Source organism: Callospermophilus lateralis, chromosome 10, assembly GCF_048772815.1.
Source record: "Callospermophilus lateralis isolate mCalLat2 chromosome 10, mCalLat2.hap1, whole genome shotgun sequence".
Lineage (NCBI taxonomy): Eukaryota > Metazoa > Chordata > Mammalia > Rodentia > Sciuridae > Callospermophilus > Callospermophilus lateralis.
In genome coordinates, this window is record NC_135314.1 from 12,014,584 (window position 1) to 12,042,531 (window position 27,948).

The 27,948-nt window shown below is 34.2% G+C and overlaps 1 protein-coding gene across 4 annotated transcripts in view; it reads left to right on the top strand.

The window, feature by feature from the left end:
* Window positions 1–27,948, top strand: part of Scaf4 (SR-related CTD associated factor 4) — a 58,146-nt gene that overhangs the window by 15,914 nt on the left and 14,284 nt on the right. The window contains exons 2-19 of one of the 4 annotated variants that reach the window (XM_076868140.1): window positions 6,530–6,613; window positions 7,459–7,503; window positions 8,908–9,069; window positions 10,668–10,803; window positions 11,412–11,551; window positions 12,098–12,274; window positions 16,241–16,440; window positions 16,771–16,879; window positions 18,524–18,691; window positions 19,298–19,383; window positions 19,964–20,154; window positions 20,910–21,010; window positions 21,360–21,473; window positions 22,515–22,671; window positions 24,055–24,212; window positions 25,838–26,003; window positions 26,087–26,173; window positions 26,331–26,522. In XM_076868140.1, coding sequence (XP_076724255.1) covers window positions 6,530–6,613; window positions 7,459–7,503; window positions 8,908–9,069; window positions 10,668–10,803; window positions 11,412–11,551; window positions 12,098–12,274; window positions 16,241–16,440; window positions 16,771–16,879; window positions 18,524–18,691; window positions 19,298–19,383; window positions 19,964–20,154; window positions 20,910–21,010; window positions 21,360–21,473; window positions 22,515–22,671; window positions 24,055–24,212; window positions 25,838–26,003; window positions 26,087–26,173; window positions 26,331–26,522 — 2,473 coding nt within the window. The remainder of the gene's footprint in view (window positions 1–6,529; window positions 6,614–7,458; window positions 7,504–8,907; window positions 9,070–10,667; window positions 10,804–11,411; window positions 11,552–12,097; window positions 12,275–16,240; window positions 16,441–16,770; window positions 16,880–18,523; window positions 18,692–19,297; window positions 19,384–19,963; window positions 20,155–20,909; window positions 21,011–21,359; window positions 21,474–22,514; window positions 22,672–24,054; window positions 24,213–25,837; window positions 26,004–26,086; window positions 26,174–26,330; window positions 26,523–27,948) is intronic. The other 3 variants (XM_076868142.1, XM_076868141.1, XM_076868143.1) reach the window with 3 other exon arrangements.

The following is a 27,948-nucleotide window of genomic DNA, read 5'->3' on the forward strand; positions in this document are numbered from 1 at the left end:
TTATCCAACACTTGTGATTCTAGTCATCATTCCAAGTGGGAAACCTCATTTAATTCTTACCTGAAATTGATACCTTGATGCCTATCAAGTAGATGTTAATATACTCTTTTTACACGTGACAGCTGACTCAGAGAGGTTAAGTTATTTGCTCAGAATCATCTATATGGCTGGCCCATACTCAGAAGCAGGTCTTTGTGAAACCTCTTCACAATACCACAGTGTCTGGTATTTTTTCACTAATAGATTGTATTGGAATACTGTGGTTTTTATACTTGATTATAAAGCCAAAAATTAATTGAATAATATGGTTTTTATACTTGATGTATAAAGCCAAAACTTATTTGAAAAACATGACCTTTTTTTCTGACTTGATGATGCATTTATTTAAAAAAAAAAAAAAAACAACTTTGTCCATAAGAAATGTACTTTGGGCCTTATTTTCCTCATTTGTAAAACAAAAATTTTTTCCTGTGGGTCATCATTCGCTTGCTTTCTTCTTCTTCTTCTTCTTCCTCTTCCTCCTCTTCCTCCTCTTCCTCCTCCTCCTCCTCCTCCTCTTCTTCCTCTTCTTCTTCTTCCTCCTCCTCCTCCTCTTCTTGTTCTTCTTCTTCTTCTTCTTGTTCTTCTTCTTCTTGTTCTTCTTCTTGTTCTTCTTCTTCTTGTTCTTCTTCTTCTTCTTGTTCTTCTTCTTCGTGATGGTGCTGGGGATTGAACTCAGAGCCTTGGGCATGCAAGGCAAGCGCTGTTCCAACTGAGGTATATCTCCAGCCCGGCTTTCCTATTTTTTTTAACCACAATCCAACCAAGTAAGAATTTACATCTTAAATTCAGACTCAGGTTCTTGTGCATATGTAACCACAACTAAAACAAACAACAAAACAAAGAACCAAACTCAGATTTGCTGCTAGCAAATACGTTAAAAGAGGGGGTCTTGTATCTTTGGGGAGTGCTGCTGTTACTCTGTATGGGCAAGACTTTATGATTCTTTGGCTGATTTGAAACTGAGAGATTTCACAAAACAATGTGGTTGACTGTTCACATACACAGGTTCTACTAATCTTGAATTGAAAATATTGCGGGGCGGGGGGTGCAGTTCTAGAAAGTATAAGATTGAATTTGGCATGCAGAAGCACTACTCTAAATTCACATGAATGAAGTGTTGAACAGGCATACCCTGCTGTGGACTCTCCTTATTTCAGATTCTCTGGTTCCAAGATTGTTCCCCTGTGTCTCATTTGTGTGCTCTGTAGTTTTATGCCTGAAATGGCTGCATCCAAACATGTAGACTTCTTTTTCTTCTCATTATTCCCTAAACAATACAGTATCATATATCTTTATGTAACATTTACATTGTATTAGATATTATAAGCAACCTAAAGATTGAAAGTATCTAAGAAGTTGTATACAAATACTCTGCTATTTTGTGTAAGGGACTTGAGTATCCATATTGCAGAGATCTGCACTTAACCCTTATGTGCAGTGCTATTTTATTTTTTACTTTATTCCACTGAAAAAAGGTATGTCCCTACCCATGAAGCTGTTTTCACATTGGATGTCAACCTGTAGTTTGAAAAGCACTGCTCTGAATTATCTCCAGGATTCTCTGTTTTTTTCAAGAGAATTATGTGTTTTGCGTTGCACACTTAATTCTCTGCTAGATGCTACACTAAGTGCTTTAATATGTATTTTTTTATATTTAATTTTTGGAGTTCTTTAAGTAACTTGAGACTCTTATTATTCCCTTTTTACTTACGAAGAAATAAATTCCTATAGTCGCTAAGTGGTAAAACTAAGATTTCCCAGGCAGTTGATTATTAGGCCTATGTTCTGACTATGACACTAACAAATTTATTATAAAAATTCAGTAGCTAATCAAAATCCTAACCCCAGCACTAAATTGGATTTTATACTTGGAAGATTCCTCAGCCAATATTGGTGACTATAAGAATTTTTTTTATTGAAGATTACTGCATTGCAGATTTGTACTAGATTAAGATAAGGAAGGACTCCATAATAAATCATTTACAAATAACAAGTTCATTTTGCTTTAGAATGAGAACAATAAACTGCATTAATAACACATTGTTACAAAAAATGTAACAATGACAATATAATTGATTTGTAAAGAAACAAAAGTGGGAGGTTGGTATAATGTGAAGGAGAGTGGAAGTAAAAACCAGGAAAAGAAAGAAGTGAGCCAATATTTATTAAGCACTGTTTTAGATGCTTTCGTATGGTAATCTACTAATAATTCATAAAGATGGCAAACAGCATTTATTTTAAGGACTCAGAACCATTTGCCATAGAGGGCCCTGTCTTTAGAAATATTTGGATGAGTCTATATTCAGAAAGTAGAATTTCACTGTACAGAATGCTGGCTGTTTATGTGCTTTCTGATGCCCCAAGATAAAAATGAGATCCAAAATGTAAAAAACCATGGCTTAATAAGTCTTATAAAATTGAAATTTGATTACTTTTTTATTTAGCCCACTCTTCTGATCATCTAAACAACGTTGACAGTTGTTTTCCTGATAAGTTAGCTCATTCATTATAGGGTTTTTAAACATCACATAAAGTTCACATTAAATATTGTAACTTACATTGCCTCTAACTTGTTGCCTGAGTAGACAACATCACTTTGCCTCTATGCCATATAGTACCTTCTATTTAGATCTATATTCTATTTTGTTGTTGTTGTTTTTATTTTTTATTCAACATATCTATTTAGTCTTTATTATCTTCAGTGTCTGCACTATTCTTCTGTGCTAATGTATTTTAAATAACTCACTGATAGGTATTTCCTGGAAATAACTTGATTTGGGGGAAACAACACATTATAGATTAAGTTCGGACACTTAATTAGCCTTATGACTTTGGGCATATTCTTCAACTTCAGCGTGCCCATCTGTAAAATGGAATTAAAGCATCTACCTCACCATAATAGACTGTATTTCTGTCCAAATGATCAATGCCAGTATACATGATTACTAGGAAAGTATATGAATTTATTTCAAAGCATATCGCTTAATTTCTCAGTGTCTATATAAAATGAATACGCTGGTTTAGATAGCAGGGAACCTTTTTGTCTTATAAAATGTAGAGATAATTTGGTGAATTTGTGCTTTGAAGAAGTCAGTAAAATATCATTATTTTTTTGTTTTGTTTGTTTATTCCAGGGATTGAATCCAGGGGCATTTAACCACTGAGCCACATCCCCATCCATCCATCCATTTATTTATTTAGACAAGTTTTAATTTTTTTTTTTTTTTAAAGAGAGAGAGAGAGAGAATTTTTAATATTTATTTTCCAGTTTTTGGCGGACACAACATCTTTGTTTGTATGTGGTGCTGAGGATCGAACCCGGGCCGCACGCGTGCCAGGCGAGCGTGCTACCGCTTGATCCACATCCCCAGCCCCGACAAGTTTTAATTTTAAAAAATTATATTGGCAAATATGCCTTCAAATAAAGAGTAACAGACATCACAAATGTACCTGGGTAGTGGTTTCTCGGGAAATTTCCTAGAAAAGGGGAAAAGGAATGATCCCAAGTGCCTGGTTAGAACATCTGGAAATTCCAGTGGTTTCTAAGGTTTTGCTTTCAACAAAAGTTGGGAAAGTCTAGTCAAGTTATTAGCTGACAAAAACTAATGAAAAGAAACCAATGACAGGCCAGAATGCTGTTATTTAAGTAAAATATGTGCAAAGAATTGGCAGGCATCATAGAGCCACTTGGGGGTAGGGCTTCCTAGTGTACCTGTTGGTTCCCCTTGCCACCTGCTCGCCTCCCCTCCCCCCCCCATCCTCTTTATCCTCCTTGCTCTCCAACTCTTCTCCCTTGTTCCTCCCTTTCTCCTCCACTGTTTTTCCCTTCTCTTGCTGCCCCTCCTACCTTTTTATTTTTTACTTCAAGATAGGGTCTCACTAAGTTGCTGAGGCTGGCTTTGAACTTGCAATTTTCCTGCCTCGGCCTCCTGAGCTGCTGATATTATAGGCATGTACCACTGTGCTTAGCTCTTTGAACGTTTTTGAAGGAATTCTTTTAAGGATAAATGCCTAGAAGTAAAATTGTTGGGTTATGAAACAAAGATTTATAAGCTTTTTTACATGTGATTTTGAATGCAGTATGGTTTTCTCATTTCTGAGCCTGGCTTCTTGAGTTTTAAATAATAAATTTTTAAACCCCTATTTTTGAAACTTCTCTCTACTTGTAGTGTTTTTCTTCACAAAATATATCAAATACAAATTCACAGGTTTAATAATTTAAGAAAAAGATTGATAAAAGGGAACATAAAGGGCATTTTAAAAGAAACTTAAATGTGATGGAAACCTTATAACGCCTAATTGATAAGTGACATAAGGTTGGTCACCAATAATGCTTTTTTCTCATCTTTATGTGCTTAACTCCAGACTTGCCCCTATTTAGCACTTAGGTGCTTGTTGAATAAATGAAAAGATAGCTAGAAATACATTTCTGCTTTCTCACCATAAACTACGTAACTGATTAGAATTTGGAATCACTTTCAAAACTGAGATCACTTTTCAGCCAATTAATTGAAAAGGGAAAAAACAAAGTTTGGTTTGCATCTGACAGTGCCAGCTGCCTTGAATTTTTTTTTTTTTTTTTTTGTCTTATATCCAGCATTAGCAAACAGGCTTCTTCTAACCTATCCTTATGACTTCAGTTCGGTAACCTTTCTTTTCTAGCCTGGCCTTGTCTTAGTGTTGGAGATCCATCCTCCTGTGTTTGCCAGGATTTTCAGTAGACATCCCAAATTAAATAAGATTCATTGTTCTCCCTGTATCAATGTAATATTTAAGCAGGATATTCAGATACCTGCCTGACAGCTCCCACACCAAATTCCTTATCATAGTCTCTGTACAAATATAATCAGTAAGCCACATTGTATAAGGGTGAGAATATGAGTGTGCTTAGGAGTGTGAGCTTTAGAATCAACAAATTTTAGATCCATTTCCTGTATGTTGTGTAAAACAGACTATGTAACCTTTTTAAGCATCTTCTCAAAACAGCTATACATGATACATGGTAGGTATGCAAATATTGGTTCTTCTTTTCCCATCCTCCTTTATTTTTGGACACACTTGGACTGTCTCATAGATGATAATACCTTAACAGTTCTCTTATTTTTTGTCTGATGATTATATTGCTATATGATAGAGACTGTATGTTAATTTTTAAATAAATATGGTAATTTAAATACCAATGAGTTTTTCCTCAGAAGCTGTATTAATTTGTATGCATATTTGATTTTTTTTAAATACAGGCAGTTTCTTACTGCTAAAATGATAAAGAAGTGCTGAAATATTTAAATTTTTGTTTCTTAGTTCCTCTTTGGTTTATATAGCTTCAGTGATGACTATTTTATTTCTAATTGTTTTTCACTTAGTGTTTATTCTCCAAGAGAAATTTTTAATAATGTTGGTAAATAAAATAATGAAATTAAAAACCACAGCCTAGACAATCTCTTTTCACAAAATCCCTATGTAAATAGGGATGTTAAGCATTTCTCCCATTTGTTTAATATTTATAGAAAAATTCTACCCTTTTCTATTTAGAGTATCTGGTCTTATATCCAGCATTTCATGTCTTTTCTGAAATTATTGTCACTGATATCTGTAGCACCATTGTGTCTAGTTTTGGAAAACTGAAAATTATGAATTTTTAGGATATGCTACCAGGTAGGGCTATTTACCTTGGGGGAAAAAGACTCGACAAGGGAGATGGGCAGTACTGGGAATTGAATCCAGGGCTTCAAGCACACTAGGCAAGCACTCTACGACAGAATCTCTTTAGGCTTGCTTCTTTGCAGCGGCTAGTTAATATCCACTGGGTCCATAATTGCATATAACTTTCTTGGTTAGATTTAAATCTTCTTGGTTACATTTAAATCTTTGAGGGAAGAAGTATTAATGTGTGGTTAGATCTCATGGGAGCACTTGATTATTGTTGTAAGATTTGCTAAATTTAGGTGTTGACCTTTTAATAATGGGCTGTTGGTCTTATTGACAAAATGAAGAAATTTTGAATTACTATATTACATCACAGATTAATGGAACTTTATAATGGCATTTAAAGTTTCTTGCCTGTTTTCTCCATATGAACCTTAGAATTATTTGAAGTTCTCTAAAATCTCAAAAGAGATTTGAATTTATATTGCATTAAATATTAACAGTCCCACCATTGCCACATTTAGTCCAGGAACATGGTGTTTGTTTCTATTCAAATCATTTTTTTCATTCTTTGATAAAGTCCTATAATTTTTTCTATTACAAGTTTTGCAAATTTCTTAATATTTTTACCTCAAAATCCATGAAGTTTTTTTCTTTGTTATTTTTAATATGATATTTTTCTGTTGTATTTTCTAAGTGTTGTTATTTTTTAAGGTAGGAAACTTCATGATTTTTACTTACTAGCCAAATTGTTTAGTCCCAACAGTTTTGTATTCTCTTTGGATTGTAAATATTTTTGTAGAACAAGGGAATTGACCTCTGAATTTAATTTTTTTTATAGCTCTTTTCACTTATGGATATGAAACCTCCCATCTCTAGAGCCAAGATGATTCTCATTACTAAAGCTGCTATAAAAGCTATTAAGGTAAGAATAAAATAAATATATTTAATATAAAAGTGTTTTTGAAATTTTGAAAATGTTATCTTCATCAAAGGACACTAATATGCTTTTGCTGAAGGTTCATGATAATACTGTGTGCCTTTGAATTGTATGTTATTTCAGGTTTTTTTTTTCTTTATTTCATTTTAATCCTTGTTATAAACCAGCTATTAGCTTCTTTCTTATAAGAAAGAGAAAAAAAAAAATCAGGCTCCATGAATTTAAATGGCTTACCCAAGATCACACTTAAATGACTCATTTTATAGAAATTGCATTGCTTAGTTCTAATTCCATTGTTGTTGTTGTTCCTTTTATAAGATTGCCTAATATCCTGCTTTATGAAAGTTTATTGATTAAAAATCCAATAGAAGGCTGGGCGTAGTGATACTTGCCTGTAATCCCAGCGGTTTGGGAGGCTGAGACAGGAGGATCACAAGTTCAAAGCCAGCCTCACCAGTTAGTGAAGCCCTGAGCAACTTAGCAAAACCCTGTCTCAAAATAAAAAGGGGTGAAGATGAGCTCAGTAGTTAATTACTTCTGGATTCAATCCCTGCCCCCTCCCCTCGAAAAAATCCAATGGAAGGACCTTCTGTTTAGGGTTAATTTTTTAGTTTTTGATTTAGCTAATTCCTTTCTAATTTGTTATTTATGATTTTTTCCCCATTTGTTGCTTTCAGATTATTTCTCATGTTTTCTTTGGTATTATCTTGATAATTTTTTTAATTGTATACATTTCAAGGTTTTTTTTCTATAAATATTAAGTATTTTTGAAAACTATAGGAAATGTAGAAAGTATTAAACTTGCCAATAATTTTTTTTATTCTTTTCAGCTTTATAAGCATGTAGTTCAAATAGTAGAAAAGTTCATCAAAAAGGTAACTATTTCATTATAACTCATTTTATTTATGATGCATATTTGTAATTTACATTGTAAATTGTGATTTGAATGTTTTCTTCTAAAGCCACTGTATTTGAAAGTAGCCTTTAGATGTTCTTTTTATTCACTAGAAGTTTAAAAAATGTTTATAGCAGCATCTCAGTAAGCATTTACTGTGAACTGGGCACTCAAGTTTTTTGACGTGTCTCACAGCAAAATTTTCTGTCTTTGGGCCATGGAGCCTTATATGCCTGATGGGCCTGCTTTAACCCTTTGTTCATCTACTCTGTTGACATTATCTCACCTTCAAGTATTTCAGATGAAATGATGTTTTCCCTATTTTCATCATGATTAAGCCTTTTTTAATTTGTTCTGCATTTATGTGTTGTCTTCTAACTTGTAAGGTTAAATTAGCACACGTGTCTCTGGAAGACCTAGAATAGTCTTGGACAACTTTATCCTATCCTCTTGACCTGGAGCTGTGCAATGTAGTACATACTAATAAATGTTTTTATCAGTGGGAGCTTTTTATAGCAGCAGATAGCCACTGGGTCCTGATTACTGGAATGTTTGCATTTGAATATATTTACATTTTGTTTATGTACATGAACATTTATAAGAGAAAAATGGAGACAGATGTTGGTTGTTAACATACTTTTCCACTGAGTTTTCCTAAACATCTGCAAAATACTTCTTTGCATAATTGTTATCATGATTTACTCATCCAGTTCCCTATATCTGGATATTTAGATATTTCTGACTTTTTATAGAAAATGCTTTAATAACTAGCCTTGTGGGAAAAATATGTACATATCTCTTTTCCATAGTATAAATTCCTAGATGAGTAATTGTTGAATGATAGGCTTTGCTTTTATTACTAATTGTCTTCCATAGGGGTACCTTACGCCACTACTACTAGAAATGTGTATGGTGCCTATTTCTCTATTTTGGGGGGAGGGATGTGTTAATTTTGGATATCAAAAATTACCTTTAAACTTTTATTCCTCTAACTTTGTACTTAAGTAGAATTAAAATTGTATTATTCTTAAAGTTATAAAGTTTTTTTTTTTTTGATAATTTTAAAAGGTTGGTTTGGAATAGAGATGTTCTTAGGTGAATTTATATGAAAGTGGTTTAGGGTTTAATAAAGTAATATCAATTCTGAGAAATTGGAGGAGGGAGAGGAATCAGACACATCTAAAATCTTGGGTCTGAAGTATATAAGAATGGTATTCTCTAGGGACTGGTGGGAAATTTAACAAGTTAGCTAATAAGATGGCTGAAACATTTGAGTAGTTTCTAAATAATGATTGGATGAATATGTAAGGTTGCATAATATGAAAGTAATGAGTGATTGTGAGTTTGATTTTCTTGTACTGACTTTACATTCTTACCCTTGCAGTGTAAACCAGAGTACAAGGTTCCAGGATTATATGTAATTGACTCAATTGTGCGACAGTCTCGTCATCAGTTTGGAACTGATAAAGATGTTTTTGGGCCAAGATTCTCTAAAAACATAACTGCCACATTCCAATATTTATATCTTTGTCCTTCTGAAGATAAGGTATAGTTAATAATTCTTAAATTAAAAACTTGGATTTTTGTTGGATTTGTTATTTTTATGTTTATTTAATTGTGTGTTATATATTTAAAGCCTACTATGTTATTAGATAAAATTTCCATGTAGTGATCTTTGTAAGTTTGAAGCCAAACCCCAGTGTTTTCTGCAGTGGTCATTTCATATTTGTTTTCTTGTGAAATTCTTCAGGAATGTAGTATTGTTTAAATATGAAAGGAACCAAATTTACAGAACAAATGATTGCTGGAGAAAGAGGGGAAAAGGGAGTTGCTAATTAACAGGTCTAATTTTTTTTAGCTAAGCTCAAGTAAATTCTAGAGATTTGTTGAATAGCGTGGTACCTTAAAAATTTGTTAGGAGAATAGATCTTGTATTAAAAGTGTTCCTTACCCCAATAAAATAAACTTCAAAAAAATATGCTCTAGAAACATAATCTTGCTTTTAAAAAAAATACTGCTGGGAAGATAGGCTTTGTATAGTTGTGATGAAGAAATTCTGTAATAAAAGAAGTGTTTATCTCAGATTACTGCTTAGAAGGAAAGGGCCAATAGTTAATAGTCTTTCCCAGCATATAGAAATGCTAGAGTAGCTGGTGTTTATTTATTAGCAATTAGATAATAGTATTTGGTTCCTTTTACATATATAGTTGGTTTTACAATGTATTGTTGAAAAACATTTACAGATACAATAAGTGGATAATAAATTGGTGGAAGAAATTACACTGGTAAACATACTCAGTAATGAAGAATTGAGACATTTATAATAAATCACATATAAATTTGGGTGTGAAAATATTGTTTTTATTCTTTTTTGAGAGAAAGGAAAAAGACAATCGATTTACTACTTTGCTAGTAAAGTAGAAACACAGGGGACTCTTGTCCCAGAGGCTGTGATTCTGCCTCTTAAAAGAGGAGTGCTCTTGGGGAGTTGGGGATGTATTAAATAATAAAAACAGGAATAATTCCTTGAGTGGAAGATAAAAATTGTGCGTATGAATAACACATCTGGATCTCCTTCAGTTTACTTGGTCACAGAAGAATTTACTTCTCATTTATAGGCCAATTTCTAAAATAATTAACTGTTATTCTAAAGAAATTTCTTTTTTATTTACTTCTCTTTTTTTCGGTCCATGGTGGAATTTCTTTGAAACTATAAATAAAACACAGTTAAGGGTTGGGACTGTAGGTCAGTGGCAGAGCGCTTGCCTAACATGTAATGAGGCACTGGGTTCAATCCTAAGCATCACATAAAAATAAAAGCATTCTGTCCATTTACAGCTACAAAAATAAAAAAAGATTAAACAGGAACAACAACCCCAAAAAAGGTGAAAACCTCAAATAATATATTTTTTTTTATAATCCCTGTCTGGATATTCTGTCTTCCTAGATTATCCCCATCAAAGAAAAGGCCTGATTAGTGTAGTTTAATTGAATTATAATTGATGGGGTTGTTCCTGCTTATGAAACAGACTTAGCAATGGAAATGTTAGCCATAGGTGGTCTTTCTCCTTTTTTGTAAAAAAGAAATATAACGAATTATTTATGCAAATATTTATCACATTCGTGTTTTCTCATACATTACAGAGTAAAATAGTTCGTGTGCTGAACCTTTGGCAGAAAAATGGAGTGTTCAAAATTGAAATTATCCAGCCTCTTTTGGACATGGCAGCTGGAACCAGTAATGCTGCCCCTGTAGCAGAAAATGTTACCAACAATGAAGGTAGAGTCATATGTGTCTGTGTACTTAAATAATGTTATAACTGCCTATATTGGTAAAAATTTTCCATTAAAAGGAAACTTAAGTTTACATCTTAGAAGGTAGTTTTTTTCCTTTTTTCATAATTCTATTCCTAATGAAAATATCCTTTTGTTACTTGTTACAGTATAAACCTCAGTTTTATTTTCGCAAAGAACCATAAAGGAGTTTAAAAAGAGAAAATTGTAAGGTGACTGTACCGGGAATTGAACTCAGGCATTTGACCACTGAGCCAACATCCATTACCTAACCCCCACCTTTTCCAATTTACATACAGGGTCTCACTGAGTTGCTTAGTGCCTCGCTTTTCCTGAGGCTGGCTTTGAACTGAGGATCCTCCTGCCTCAGCCTCTCAAGCTGCTGGGATTACAGTCCTGCGCCACTGAACCCAGCGACTTTTTTTTTTTTTTTTTTGAGTCAGGATCTCATTAAATTGCTGCAGCTAGCCTCAAGCTTGGTGATCCCCTGCCTCAGCCTCCTACGTTGCTGGAATTATAGGCATGCATTACTACACCTGACTGTAAGTTAGCATTTTCTTAGATTTTAATTTCCCCCTTCCCTTTTTTTTTAAGGCTCACCTCCACCTCCAGTCAAAGTTTCTTCCGAACCCCCACAAACCACCCCAAACTCCATACCTGCAGTACCACAGTTGCCCAGCTCTGATGCTTTTGCTGCTGTGGCTCAACTGTTTCAGACAACTCAAGGCCAACAGGTAAGCTACCCATTCAACGATTGAATTGTTGCATGGTTAGGTCGTGTCATCAGTTCTTGTTTTTCCGTTCTTCATTCATAAGCACATTGAAGGGAGGAAATACATCTGCTTTTCATCTAGAGAGGCCCTCACTAAGGAGATAATTACATATGATAATAAGAAAAATACAAATTTGAAAAACAAGGTAATGACAATACATCTTTGAAGACAACTTTAGAACTTCTAATTGGCCAGTGTTCTTGCTCACAATTCTAGTAGCATTTCTGATTGATTTAAAAATTGATTGGAGAGAATTTTTCCACATTTTAGAAAAACTCATTTTACCTTGTTCACAATTAAGTGTATTTCTCTTTTCTTTTACCTTCATTTTGTATCATTGAGATTGTCAGTATACATTTTTAACTTTAAGCAGTGCACACTGTAATATTTCCATTCACAAACTTAACCACTAGTAAAAGATGGATTTTTTTTTTTTTTTAAGTAAATTAACTTTTTTACTCTGATTATACTTTGTTGTGTGGTTTATCAGTTTTCCCATTCTTTAAGCTTCAGCAGATCCTTCAGACTTTTCAACAACCTCCAAAACCACAGTCTCCCGCTCTTGACAATGCTGTGATGGCTCAGGTTCAGGCTATCACGGCTCAGTTAAAGACAGCTCCTACACAACCACCTGAACAAAAAGCTGCTTTCCCCCCACCTGAACAAAAAACTGCATTTGACAAGGTACGCTTCTCTCTCAGCACTCACCTCATTGTCTGTATCACTCAGCTTGGATTGTGGGAGTTATCCTTCTGTAGCTTTGCTATGGGTTGTTCCTTTTATTGTTTGTGATTTGAGACATTTTCTGCCTACTCAACATCAAAATGTTGATTATTTTTCCTAGTTATAAATATAAGATGTGCTCATTGCAAAAGTTTTCATGGAATGAAGGAAACTGAACCCAAGAAAATTCTTCATTAAACTGCATCCTTAGAAACTACTACTGTAAAATTTTACTATATATCTTTTCAGAATGAATTTCCTGTGGATATATACTTTTCATTAACTGTTCATAATAACATACCTGCCATTTGATCTTACTCTCGTCTCACTTTATTATTGATGTTACTGCTAGTGGGTTTAAATTTACAGTTTTAAATAAATGCCGTTTAGTATATAGGATTCCATTAACTGGACCAGTCAGTTGAGCCATTCTCCTACATATATAGACTTCAAGTTACTGTGTTTGTTGTTTATAGACCCTAGTTACCATATCTATAATGTGAGGGTTTTGGTTGGTTCAGTGTCTTTCAGCTGCTGTATTGGACCTTATGGTTCCTTAAGTACATCTAAGAAGCTTTGACTAAGGACATGGGTATGCTGAACATGGACATTTCAGAGATTCCTGTGAAGTTTAACCCACAGAGCTCCACTGTTGTCTGTTTTAATTGGGTGTATGGCTATGTGAAATTTCATTTTACTTTAAAAGTTTTTGTTGCAAAACACAAAAGTTTGAAAATCATGGAACTAAATGATATCTTTGGTTTCATAATCTCTAAAACTTCTGATTCTTTTCAACATTCTAATTATAAGATAATTATAAGCTTTATTGCCAGTGTTTCCAATTAAGAACCCATGTAGTGAATGCTGGTTTTCGTTGTATCCTAGTAATTTATGAATGACTACTAATTAAAAGGTTGGATGCATTCTTTTTAAGAAAAAAGGAATACGTGCTTGTTAGAGAAAACAAAAAATATTGAAATTATAAAATATAAAGGGAAGCAATTCCATACTAGTTTGAACATATTTGTTGTATTCTTTCATATCCAGTTTAAGGCACAATGTAAATTCTTACATTGGTAGTTTTATTAGTTTTTTATTCTGTATTTTGATTCAGAAAACTCCATACCTGCACTTTAAAATAATTTATTCTTCTAGTAGCTTTTATTTTTTTGTGTCTATTTTCTTTTGAAATCTAGTTGAATCTTTATATTTTTTTGAATTGCCAGTTCTCCCTCAGTACTTTTTTAATGCACTAAAATTTCCATCTTTGTGTTCTTATCCCACTAATATATTTATTTCTGCTTCATAATCAGTTGTAACATTTTTTTTAGAGAGAATTTTCTTTTTTTTAATATTTATTTTTTCGTTTTCGGCGGACACAACAACATCTTTGTTTGTATGTGGTGCTGAGGATCAAACCCAGGCCGCACGCATACCAGGAGAGCGCGCTACCGCTTAAGCCACATCCCCAGCCCCAGTTGTAACATCTTAACATGTAAGCTAGGGATTGACCCTAGGACCTTGCCCATGCTAAGCAAACACTTTAGCACTGAAGTACACCCACAGCATGTAATATGCCAAGTTTTATTTCCAGGTGTTCCCCCTACTTTCTCAAACTTTCTTTGGCTATTCATGGTCATATGTATTATTAATCTCCAGAGAGACAACCAGTGATTATATGAATTGATGGAAAGAGATTTATCTTAAGGAATTGACTCATGCACTTAGGGCCAGAAAATTTGAATTGTCATGCAAGTCAGCAGGCTGGAAATTCAGATTAGAGTTATCATTGCAGACCCAAGCCTGAATTCTGCAAGCCTGCAGACTCAACTCAGGCAAGGTTTCTGTGTTGCAGTCTTGAGAATTCCTTCTTCGGGAAACCCCTGTTTTTCTTCTCAAGATCTTTACCTATTTGGTTAAGGTCTACTCCTTAGGAAAGGTAGTCTGCTTTACTCTATATGATTTTAGTGGTGATCTCCTCTAAAAAAATCCCTTCATCTGGATTAGAGTTTGACCTAACTAATTTAATGATACTTTCTTCATGTGACAGAAAAACTGTTGATTTTATTTTAGCTTATAAATGGTCACAGTATTAAATGCTTTAGTTTTCTAGTTGGTTCTCTTGAGTTTTCTAAGTAGCTACTAAATTTGACTTTTTCTCTCCAGTATCCATGCCTTTTTCTTTTTCTGCCAATGACTAGGCCTTCCATAAAAATATTAAGTAAAGACCCTGTTAGTAGGTGTTCTTATAATTTGACTTATAATTCCTCCAGTGTATTTTACCTTAAGTGGGTTGGCTAATGTTTGTTACATCAAATTTATAAAAAGGAATTCTGTGCTTTTTCATAAAATCGTCTATTTTTAGCTAGTCACTGAGAATTTGTCAATTTCAGTGTTTTGTGGAGCTTCAGTTAAAAGCATCAAAAATTACCTTGGGATAGATGATAGTTTTAAAGAAATATCCATCTGTGATAAAATGCAAAGATCGTAAGTTTTGTTTTTGTTAAGAGACTTAAAATCAGAATTTTAACTTTGGCTCCTATCACTATCCAGATGTGGAGTTAGATAAATGTTCAGTATTTACTAGAGTAAATTATTGATGGCAATAACTATATTTTATTGCTGTCACAGGAGTTAAATAAACTAATATGTGTAAAACAGCAAGGTACCTGGGCTTAGAGTTTATGTTTGGAAAATATGAAATATTTGTTTATAATAAGAACTTTTGATCCCCTGATGTGGGGCAGGGACACAAGTTAGCTCTGTCCCAAACACTTTATACTTGGTTTAGTCCTCCATACTGTATTGTTGAAAAGGGGGCCTTCCTTCCTTTCCTAATTTAGAAATCTGTTGTTCAATAAAGTAGAACCACAGTCTATAGGCAGAACTATCACAGAACATTAGGAGTTTTGACCTTGAAATCCATGAGTAGAATGGACACATCTTGAAGGAAAAATTTGCTTGTTGTAAGCCAAAAACTGAAGTCTTTGAAGGCCCAGTGTCTACATCCTGATTTTACCATTCATTTACATAATAATCTTGGTTATATTTCTTAATTACCTGAGGTTTAGTTTCCTTATTTATAAAAAGAACAACTAGATCCCATTGCAGGTTTTTGTTGTTGTTGGGGGATGGTACTGGCATTGAACTCAGGGACACTTAACCACTGAGCCACATCCCCAGCCCTTTTTTGTGTTTTATTTAGAGACAGGGTCTCACTGAATTGCTTAGGGCCTCAGCCTCCCAGGCCCCTGGGATTATGGGTGTGTACCACTGCATCTACCTGTTCTGATTATTTTTAATGGAAATTTATGGTAAGCTCTGAAGTTTGAAAAAGAAGCTAGTGAATAGGTGGTGAGACAACTCTGTGTCTGTATCCTGTGCCATTTTCTTTTTCATATTAGTATAAATTTTTCTTTTGACATTTTAACGATAAGAATTTATTTTCATAGATGTTGAAAAACTAATGAACTGAACAATTATCATATTAGTATAATCTTGAACAAGCAATATAGGGATATTTCACTGTGTGTGTTTATAGTGATTGGATAAGTTATCTTATACATTGACATTTGACTAAGAATGTACACTCATTTTTATGTACACAAAGTTCCAGAGGTTTTTAGTCTTAAATAAATGAATATTTTAGGAAAATAAGTACACTGCTCAGTTAATTATGAAATTAAGCAAATAGAAAATGGTCAGAAAATTTTGCGCTTATAATTGGTGAAGGAAAGCTGAATAAAAAATTCTTTTTCAAAATGTTATTTGTGTAAAAATTGTCTTTCAACCAAGATCCTCTGGGACACTTGCAAAATTAGATTATATACAACACTGTGGTGGGGTTAATGATGATGGTGAACATCTGTTGTTTAGACTGAATTCTAGTCTAAATTTTAAAATGGAATATTGGCATACCTATTCCAGAAGCTGCTTGATAGATTTGATTATGATGATGAGCCAGAAGCTGTGGAAGAATCAAAGAAAGAAGATGCTGCCGTCACCACTGCAGTACCTGCTCCTGCTGCACCTCCTGCATCTTCTGTAGCCACACCTGCTACGGCTGCTGCTGCACCCACTGCTGCTGCACCCACTGCCACCTCACCACCTCCCCCACAGACAACATTGTGAGTTTCTAAGTTGGTAATAGTTTTGAAGTATGATCTGAGTAACATTTAGCCACCACCACAACCCCCAACTTTTTTTTTTTTAATGGAGTGATTATTTTGTAAAATTGGAACATTATGGATTTTCTTTTGAACAGAAGGTATCCTGTTAGATTTAGAATTTTAAAATGGCTTTTGTGTTAGAAATAGTACTGAGAATATAGTACTAATGACTTTTGGACAACATTCAATATGTTTTTATAACATAGATGTGTCTGAGAATCTTAAGTGCTTCTAAATGAGTTAAAAGATTCTTCACCTTTTTTTTTTTTTTTTTTTTTTTTTTTTTAGTGGATTTCCTGGAGATGGCATGCAGCAGCCAGCTTATACACAGCATCCAAATATGGATCAGTTTCCACCTCGAATGATGGGAATGCAGCAAGATCCAGTACACCATCAGGTGTGGGCATTTTTCTTGCAACTGAGTTTTAATAACTCAAGATCTGTTCCTTAGAGAATGTAGTTTGCACTTCACAGACCACTGTTAACTTGTGTGGTTAAGTAATACAGCAGCTCCAATTAATAACTGTTGAGCACAAGACTGTTATAATTTTTAAAATAGTTTAGAGAGACATTACAGTTCTATTTTTTAAAAACTCACTTATTTAGTTACACAGCTCTTTCTCATTTTTCTGCATGTTGTACAGTTACATACTTTAGAGCCTTCAGCTCTCAATGTTCAGAAATATAGTTTGAAATCTGAAATTAAAGGAGCATACGTAGCATACTGGAGATTTACAGGAAGTTAGAGATTTGTTCATTGAATCTTATTCAGTAAGTCCTCTAATTCAGTTTCTTAAACTTGGCTATGCATCTGAATTATTGGAGCAAGGAGAGGGCATGTTAAAAATACAGAGCATGGCTGGGCTCACTGGCAAATGCCTATAATTCCGAAAGGCTAAGGCAGGAAGATCTTGAGTTTAGAGACAACCTTGGCAATTTAGTGAGGCCCTAAGCAACGCATTGAGATCCTGTCTCTAAATAAAATACAAAAAAGGGTTGAGGATGTAGCTCAGTGGTTGAGTGTCCTTGGGTTCATTCCCCAAATACAAAATATATATATATGCGCCACACACACACACACACACACACACACACACACACACACACACACACACACACAGTATATCCCTTCAGTACTAGAATCATTCTAGAGAATCTTGGTTTTTGATTTTCTTCTTTTCAATGCTACAGTGATTGTCTTGTTGGATTCTCTTGTACAAGCCAGCTCTGGGAAATAATACTTTATGTAGTCTTTTTAGAAAAGACGTTAAGACATCTCTTTACCCTATATTCATTCTCTTAATATGTATTTATTTCAGTTTCTTCTTCATATTTTATAATATGAAGTTAATTTTACTGACTTGTTGGTGATGTTTGGAAAGTATTTTAAAAACCTGTTTAAAATATGAATAAAACTCATGAATTACTGTATTTCCAGCAATTACTGATAAGTTTATAATAATTGGAAAGATTTTGTGACATTAGTATATTATACTTGTTGTGTTAGTGCTTGAATTGTACATGCAGAAATAATGTTAAGTTGTGGTTTGCTAAATTGGTATTATGAATAAAATGAAAAATTTTTAAATCATTATTTTATTTGAAACTCTAAGTATGTTGAAATTACTCTTAGTAAATTTAAAAAGAAGTAAACCTAGAAATCACTCTCGCAAAAGGCTTATTTGCCATGAAAGAAGTTGAAAGAAGACAATTCACAGTAGAGTGCGTTTGACTTTACGTTCAGCCTATCATGGTGCTTCCTTATGTAAATAAAGCTATGTCTTCAAATGTGTAAAGTCAAACCAGTATATTCATAATTTCGAAATGATTTGTAGGATTTTTAATCTAATACTTGAGTGTGTAACAATACTTCCAGGAAAGATTTTGCTATTGAAATTGTTAAACATTGTTGAATGTCACTGTAGCTTTTCCTTGATTGATGTTTATAGAAGGTATTTTAGTTTTATATAAAGTAACTAAGCATTTTCCAAATTGTTTTTGATAGCTTTTACTTAAAATCTAATCTAATTAAAAATTAAAGGTTCCACTTCCTCCTAATGGACAAATGCCAGGATATGGACTTCTTCCTACACCTCCATTTCCTCCCATGGCTCAGCCTGTGATTCCTCCAACTCCACCAGTACAGCAGACTTTCCAACCTCCTTTTCAGGCACAAAATGAACCACTTACACAGAAGCCACATCAGCAGGTAAAATTTTATTAGATTGCTAATTATTGTTTTGGTTGACTTAGATTTTTTTTAACTTTATGTATATTTTTTAATTCTAATTTGTTATATATGACAATGCATTTCAGTCTATATTACACATATAGACAATTTTTCATATCTCTGGTTGTACACACAGTCACAAGTTGCCTTGATTTTTATGGATGTTTCTGCTTTTCTGTTTGCCATCTTTGTTTTTTAATATGAAGAATGAAAAAAAAAACATTGTGGGCATATATTAAACCCTCACTATCTGTGCTCCATGTTTTTCACCCGGAAAGTGGACATATAATACTTCCAGTTTCCACAGGGATCTGTGAGGTTTGAGATAGAGTATAGAAGACATAATCAATGCCTAGTTTACTGTCTTAAAGTGTTATATAATGTCCAAAAATAGAGAATTGCCAAAATATGACATTTTTGTTTGTTGTTTTAAGTGATGACCACTTGTTATTAGAAATTTGGTCCCAAGTAACTAAAAAATGAAGACATAATCTCTTTGGAGCAAGAGTTTTTTAATTTAGTATTTGTTAGATTTTGGCCTAGAATTTGCACAGTTTCTTATTTTATGATGGTTTTGTTTTTAAGGAAATGGAAGTGGAACAGCCTTGTATTCCAGAAGTTAAGCGGCATATGTCTGATAGCAGAAAGTCAAGATCTAGGTCAGCATCCAGGTAATTTAGAGAAAATGTCTTACCAATCCTATATGTCTAAGAAGACATATAGGTGAAAAACAAATAAGGTTATTTTAATGAATAGCACTTTATATTCATACATGGGGTAAAGGAGAAACAAACACTGATTTTAAAAAGAAAAATCTAAGGTCTGTCATCTTACCCATGTTTTCTTCAAGTTGATCTGGTGTCTATTTATATAGAATAACATGGTATTAGAAAAAGAATATACTCAAAGTTCCTTCTCGGATTAAGTATTTAATTGCTGCAGAAAAGAAGACTTTCCTAATTAAAGTAGCTTTGCCTTAACTATGAAAATTTACTTTTTACACTATAATTTAGTTTCAGAGGAACTGAAGATGATAGATACCTTTATAGGCTGATAACCTTTCTTATTTAAATTATATGCATGCTCTCTATCCCCAAGCATACTAAAGATCTTTAAAATGAATTCCTGACTAATCTTAAATATCCAAAACATTAAATTACCTAGTTGTTTTTTTCCCCTCTAACTTAATATGAGTATGTATTTTCTATTTTTTTCTCCATGTACTATCCATCCTCCTAATGAAAATATTAGGTCACCAAAAAGGAGACGGTCTAGATCTGGTTCTAGATCTCGAAGGTCTCGTCATCGACGTTCCCGATCACGGTCCAGGGATAGACGCCGACATTCTCCTCGATCTCGATCCCAAGAAAGGCGTGATCGAGAAAAAGAGAGGGAACGGAGACAAAAAGGCCTGCCTCAAATCAAACCAGAAACTGCAAGTGGTAAATAACCCTTCATATTCAAACTTTCTGCATTATTTTTTATATGGTTGGTTTAACATGTTTTATAACGTGAGCAGAGCTATAAATGAAATATTATCACTATGTCGTTTTATTCCAAATATTGCTTTCTTGTGTCTTGTTTGAATGTAACCATTTACAGGATGTATTTACTTGCGTTTTTACCTGAATCTCATCAGATATCTTTAGAATATGTTTAATAAGGTATGCTAGATATATTCTTGTTATAAATCAGTAACTATTATAAAGGTTTTAATTCATAATAATTTCTGGGGCATATAAAATTTCTGACTCTATAAAGCTTATTGCCTAGAATACAGCATAAAAGAAAAACTGTAGACACTCAAGAGTTGGAAAAGTATATCTCCATGTAGTGAATAAAGCACTGAGTTAGTTTTTAAATGAAGAGACTTAGACTCAAGTCCTGGTTCCACTGTTTATTGGCAAGGTGACTGGGCAAATTATTGCTGCTTTGACCTCAGACTTCATTGAGATCTTTGGTCTAAGTACAAAAAGACCAGTTTTTCTAACTCTTAAAGTATGCCTTTAACTATTCTGGTTCCATTTCTAGAAGTGCTAATACAATTTTCTAAATTTAAAAAATTTTGTATAGGAATTTTCTGTGTTAAACTTTGGGTATCATAGGTGTGCTCATATATTTTATGTAACTTTTAAAAAATGTAACATGAAGTTTACTTATAATGTGAATATTTTTACAGCCATTCTTTTATTTTCAGTTTGCAGTACTACACTCTGGGTGGGACAGCTGGACAAAAGGACTACTCAACAGGACGTTGCCAGTCTATTGGAAGAGTTTGGTCCCATTGAATCAATTAATGTGAGTATTTATTTAATTATTTAATGATAGTGGAGCAGATGTGAGTAATATCATTTTACGAAATTAAGGACTTGATTTGAGTTATAATTTCCATAGACTAGTAGAAGTCTGTGGACTTGTGGCTACAAGTTTATGTGTTCTGAGTCTGTGCTCAGCACTCTGCATTTAATATTTCTTAGACTGTGAAGTTTAATTTTAAAATTTTTGCTATGAAAGTGTATTTATGGCAAGTGACTTTGGCCATGGTTTATTCTGCATTGGCTGTTGGGGTGAGGAGTGGGGCTGTTGAACCTGGTTATTATATCTTGTTGCTTTTTTTTTTTTTTGGTAATAAAATGTTTTGGAGCAGATGATTCCTCCCAGGGGCTGTGCCTATATTGTTATGGTTCATAGGCAAGATGCTTATCGTGCCCTGCAGAAACTGAGCCGTGGAAACTATAAAGTAAATCAAAAATCCATAAAGGTACAGTTTTATAATTATTTTTTATTTTAATGTGGAATTAATATGTTGCTTTTTAAAAACTAATTTGGGCTTAGTTATGACTTGAGGCATTTCAGATATGTCCTTTTAAAATTCTTAACAAAACCTATAATTTATTAAAACATAATTTTAAATGTTCAGTGCATAGTAGGAATTGAAGGGAGCTGCTGGGTATAGAACCCAGGGCCTCACAGAAGTATATCTGTAGACTATCCCCTTGTTTAAGATAGATAGTGTCATCAAATATAATTGATTGATGCCTTAAATAAAGTGTGTTTTAGCATATTTTTTTGAGATTTATTACTATCTCAAAATGAACTGTGAAAAATGATTATTAATGATATAGAAAATGATTCAGGTACAAAGCCTTTCATATCCTCCCCGTCCCCCCACCCCGAGAAATCAAAGGCATTGTTTCATCAATGTCCTAACGTTTTTATTTGTTTCAATTTGTTTTGTTTTTCAGTACTGGGCATGGACCCAGTGCACTCTACCACTGACCTACATCCCCACCCCTTTTATTTTTTTAGACAGGATTGTTCTAAGTTGCCCAGGCTGGCCTCCTTTGTCATCCTCCTGAGTAGTTGGGATTACAGATATGTCCATTCTATCTGGCTCCTAAAGTCCTGTTTTAGTTTTATTATAAAAAAGATTTTTGTCTAATGTTGATTAATTGCCAGGATTCCGTAGACTTTCAAAAATGACACCCAGCATGCCAGGCTATATAGGAAACTTTCAGTCTCTCTAATGAACTTATTTTCTATGAGCTTTACAATGGCTGGGCAGGGTAGTTGGGGTCAGGGTGAGGGTTGATAAGGAGCAGTTGCCGTTGAAATTTTCAGCTGAGGACAAAATGAAGGTATAGCCAGTTCATGTTGAGAGTAAGAGTTTGAGATCCAGAAATAACTAGTGCCAATGTTCCTTTACTTCCTACATCCAAATGAGTAGCATGATGTGGAGTAGTGAACTCCTTAAGACTTACAGTGTCCTTTTCCCTTCATATTTTCACTAATGGTGAAATAGATTGCCTGGGCCTTAAACAAAGGAATAAAAGCAGATTACAAGCAGTATTGGGATGTAGAACTTGGCGTTACCTATATTCCATGGGACAAAGTCAAGCCTGAGGAACTGGAGAGTTTTTGTGAAGGAGGAATGTTGGACAGTGATACACTTAACCCAGGTAAAACTGTAATTTCTTTTACAGTTCATTTATTTGCTTGGAAGTGTGTTTAATAAAATATCTGGTTTGTTCTTTATAAGAAAAAGTTTTAGAGATTTAACACCAACACAAGGCTCAAAAAATTTTGGATTTGGGAGGATTACACATTTAAGGTTTTTGAATTAGAGATGGTCCTGCCTGTTGGGCTGGGGTTGTGGCTCAAGTGGTAGCGTGCTTGCCTGGCATGCACGAGGCCCTGGGTTCGATCCTCAGCACCATGTACAAATAAAGATGTTGTGTCCGCCGAAAACTAAGAAATAAATATTTTTTTAAAAAAGAGAGAGATGGTCCTGCCTGTAAAATCTGCAAATATTCTGAAACATTTCTAGTCCCAGGCATTTTGGATAAGGGGTACTCAACTTGTACTCTACTTTAATGCAGTGCTTCATCACAATTTCTTTGGAAATTTTTAAATGTTCACAGAAGCAATGAAAAGAAAATGTGTAAGACTAGGAGGTTCAGTTACCTCTGGTTATTAATATTACAGATGCCAGATTGACAGCAAGATTGCAGTGGGGGAAAATAGAAAAATATATGGGTATGACCTATAGATTAATAGATAACAGGAACAAAGGGCATAAAGTGGCTTGGAAAAATAGAATGAGCATTCAAAGTAATCTTGAAGTAGGAGTGATGTTTGAGAGCCAGAATTGGGTTTAAAAAAAAAAAAAAAGGTGCTGTACTATTCCCAAACGCCACCTTATCCTTCCATAATGCATGGTGCCTTCACTTAAGGATAGAGCTTGGTTTCTGTTCAGGCAGTCAGACCTACTATCTTCCAGGTATCTGGGAGGCTCTGAACCAAAACTATAAAGGCTGGGGAAGTGGTAGTCCTGAAGCTCATACAATGGGGTTGGGGGGTTCCTTTAAGAGAAGGAGAATCTCTGATAGATTAGTGTTCTAGAGGACAGAATGGAAAGATACTTACCTATTTTTCATTTGACTAGAAGGTATGTGGAAACATGTGAGAGGATATCCGAGTTATTCTTTAATATTAGAGAAAGTTTATTTAGTATACTCTTGTGGTTAAAAACAGACTCTAGAGCAGGGTATGTCTGGGATGAATCCCCTACCACTTACTAGGAATGTGACTTTGGGCAAATTGTCTTTGCTTTCCTCATTTGTAAAATGGGAATATAATAGTAATCTACTTTAGATAGCTTTGAAAATGATAGTATACATAAGTGCTTCGGATGTGGCTAGCACATGTAAGCACTTTATTCCATGTTTTTTATTTTTTCTTAATTTAAATAATTATTGTTTATAAAATTCACATAGGAGTTTCTGTATTAATTTGGTTCTGATTTTTATAATCTCATTGTTACATTTCTTTAAATTTTATAGATTGGAAAGGAATTCCCAAGAAGCCTGAAAATGAAGTTGCTCAAAATGGAGGTGCAGAAAGCTCACATACAGAACCAGTATCACCCATACCTAAACCTTTACCTGTGCCTGTACCTCCTATTCCTGTTCCTGCACCTATAACAGTGCCACCTCCACAGGTGAGAATATTTGGGACATAGTTTAAATTTTTAAGAATCTGAAGATTCCTTTATAGATCTTATTGTAGTCGTATATCTAGATTCAGTCAGAACCACAAGTACATACATATGCATATTTTTTATATTTTGGCATATCATGTCATTTATAATCTCTATAACACTTTCTTTTCATAAATATATTGCTTTACCATCTGTTTAGATTGTTCACTGTCTTAAAATATTCTAGACATTAATTCTAATTATTAGTTTTGTAGGTACATACTCTTTTTTTTCTTATGGGTCCTTTATTCTTCAGAATATTATTTCCTGAAGGAATTTGGATACGCACCCAGTACAGTACTTTGAGGGAAGGGGAGCCTCTTAATCTTCAGTTTCAATGGTGCCATCATGAATTTTTTTTTTAACAGATATTGAAAGCTAGTTAATAAGCTGAGTGTCATTTAACATAATGAGAGGTATATTATTAGAAAAAAAAACTTTACTATCTAGTTAATTCACCTGGTGCTTCAAAAGAAAAAATGCACATTCTGATAGAATTGCATTTGAGTTCCAGCTCCATTGTTTGTACTTAGCAATGTGGCTTTGAGCAAAGCACCTAACCTTTCCTAGCTTTGGCTTTGTGTTCCTCTTAGGTCAGAGTTGTTTTGAGGAGTAAATGAGACAATGTGTGTTAAGCATTCAGCATATTTCTAGCATATAATAATAATAATGAGAAAACATTTGGGTGAAATTTATAAATACTCGATCCATAGTTCTGAATCAGATAAATCTGATCTGTCACAAAAATAGATTGTCTTGGTCTCTTGATTTTCTCTCAGTGTAAGGGGAACATTACATGTTTTGATATATAGACAGTAGCTGGCATTTGTTGGCTATTTAGTATAAAGTGTCAGGTACCAGTAATTAATGTGTATTTACTCAGTACCATAATTATGTGATATTGGCACATATCCCTTTTTTTCATATTGGGATTTGAACTCTGGGGCACTCGACCACTGAACCGTTTCCCTATCACCTGATTTTGTATTTTATTTAGAGACAGGGTCTCACTGAGTTGATTAGTGCCTCGCTTTTGCCAAGGCTAGTTTTGAACTCACAATCCTTCTGTCTCAGCCTCCCAGGCCGATGGGATTACAGGCATATATGTATCACCATGCCCGGCTGGCATGTTTCCATTTTAGAAAATTTAAATAGCTTGCTTCCCCCACATGTAGCCACCTAAGAAGAGGGTAGAGACAACTTAGCTCCAGGATTTGTGTTCTTAGCCACTTGGTGATTGCTGAGTAGCACTTCTTAGAGCTAGAGTTCCCCAAATTCTTTGAACTTTGAAACATTTTTAAAGGTATCATTTGCTTTCAGAGCACCAGTGGATGCTGATGAAATAGAGTGTGAATTTGCATTCCTGAAGGAGAAAGCAAAACTTCCCTTTTCTCTCATTTGATTTACCTTTATGTCATATTTATATAATTGTATCACAAGTTATATCTTATAACTAATTTATTGATAGAGTAAGCACAAATTTAGAAACATTTAGTTTTCCAGCAATAAAATATTTATTTCATCTAAATATACTGTGTGAGGGCAGCTAGGTGGATAATTCCATTTTTATTTTTGTTTCTTTCTAGGTCCCACCACATCAGCCGGGTCCTCCTGTAGTTGGTGCTCTCCAGCCACCCACATTCACACCTCCTTTGGGAATTCCCCCTCCAGGTTTTGGTCCTGGTGTTCCTCCACCACCTCCTCCACCACCATTTTTGCGCCCAGGATTCAATCCAATGCATTTACCACCAGGTACACTAAGTTGTTTGAGAAGACATTCTTTTAGAATCTGAAATGAAGTGATACAAAAGTTGACATTATTTTTCTTACTTTAGGTTTTCTTCCTCCTGGACCCCCACCTCCTATAACTCCACCAGTATCCATTCCTCCTCCTCACACTCCACCAATAAGCATCCCAAACTGTAAGCATGTTTTTCTGTTGTGTTCACTTGACCTTTTCAAGCTGGGGGTAGAAGGGAGAATGAACCAGTAATAGGATCTATAGTGTGGCAGAAGAATGTTGACCAGGAAGATAATTAATTATTCAGCTTCACATGTTGATGTAATTATATTCCTTAGCTACTATCGCTGGTATAAATGAAGACACTACAAAAGACTTATCTATTGGAAATCCCATTCCAACAGTGGTGTCTGGGGCTAGAGGAAATGCCGAGTCTGGTGACAGTGTGAAAATGTATGGCTCTGCTGTGCCACCTGCTGCACCCACGAATCTGCCTACCCCTCCTGTAACCCAGCCTGTTTCACTTCTTGGTAAGTTATTTTTTTTTTTATCATTAGTTTCCCCACCCAAGTTAGGTATCTTAAAAATAATGTGAATTTTGGAGAAGTGGTCTCTGAGGCTAGTTTTCTTTGAGGAAAATCGTCTTAAATCAAATGTGTGTTTATAAGAAACCTCAAAGGTGGCATCATGCTTATTTGTCTTGAATAAATGTTTGGATTTCCACATCTTAGTTTGGTACAAAAAATGATTAATTTCCTATGTAAAAGAAATTGTTACAGAATTCATGATTAACATACCTTCTTACTCTTCCAGTTTCAGAAAAATGTTTCTTTGATGATATAGGTTTTTCTTTGTCTGCATCAATTTTTATCCATCTGAAACCTCTGAACTTTGATAGCATTTTTTGTAGGATGGCAAATCATCTTTGCTACATTGCAATAAAATGACTGGTTTCTGAGTAATAGTTTCAGCTCCTGAGGAACCACTTTCCCTCTGACTCCTCAGTTTTCTCCTGATGGAGTTTATATTCTTTATCTACAACCTCACTACTGCAATTAAGAAAGGTATGCCTTAATTTTTTTACATCTTTAGGAGGGCTTAGTCTGGCTGGCTTAAATTATAAAAATATGTCACAGTTAATTTCAGTAGACCATCTTTTAAATTAATATATTTTTATATTTGAAGTAGTTATTGCCAAGTATAGCTAACATTTTATTCTCCTAATGGGAAGATAATGCTTACTGCCTGAATGTTATAGTATTGTAGAACTGTGAGCCCACTATGTTTGTAGAGGTGTGTGTGTACACATTTGCTTTTATCATCTTAGTTTTTTTTTTGTTTTTTTTTTTTTTAAGGGAAAAACCATTGGTTACCTCTGAAATAGGTGTAGGACTATGGGACATCAGTTTATGATGTCGGATTTTTATGCTTTCACTTATTCCTTTGGTATTTTTGTAAATTTTGATATAAATATGCATATACACACACAGATGTATATACACACACATTTATAGTAGAAGCCAATGGCATTCTGTGTATTCTGGCCTCTTCAAGACTGAGCTCAGGCCCACAGTCAACTTGATTTTTTATTTCCCTTAGGATACAGATTGGGAAATAATAAAAGACGATTTGAGACTAAAATTTATCACAAATAATTTAGCAGTATTTATCATAATGATGGAAAGTGATTTGTTTTAATAAGAAGGTTGCTTAAGAGATCTACATTGTAATGAAAATTGTAGTGAAAGCAACATCACACAGGAACCAAAGAACCTTAACATCTTTGTGGCTTGTTGTCATGCTTAAAAATATATATGTATTTTAGTTGTAGTTAGACACAATACCTTTATTTTACTTATTTATTTTTATGTGGTACTGAAGAACAAACCCAGGCCCTCGAACATGCTAGGCAAATGCTCTACTGCTGAGCCAGAACCCTAGCCCTAAAGCCTTTTT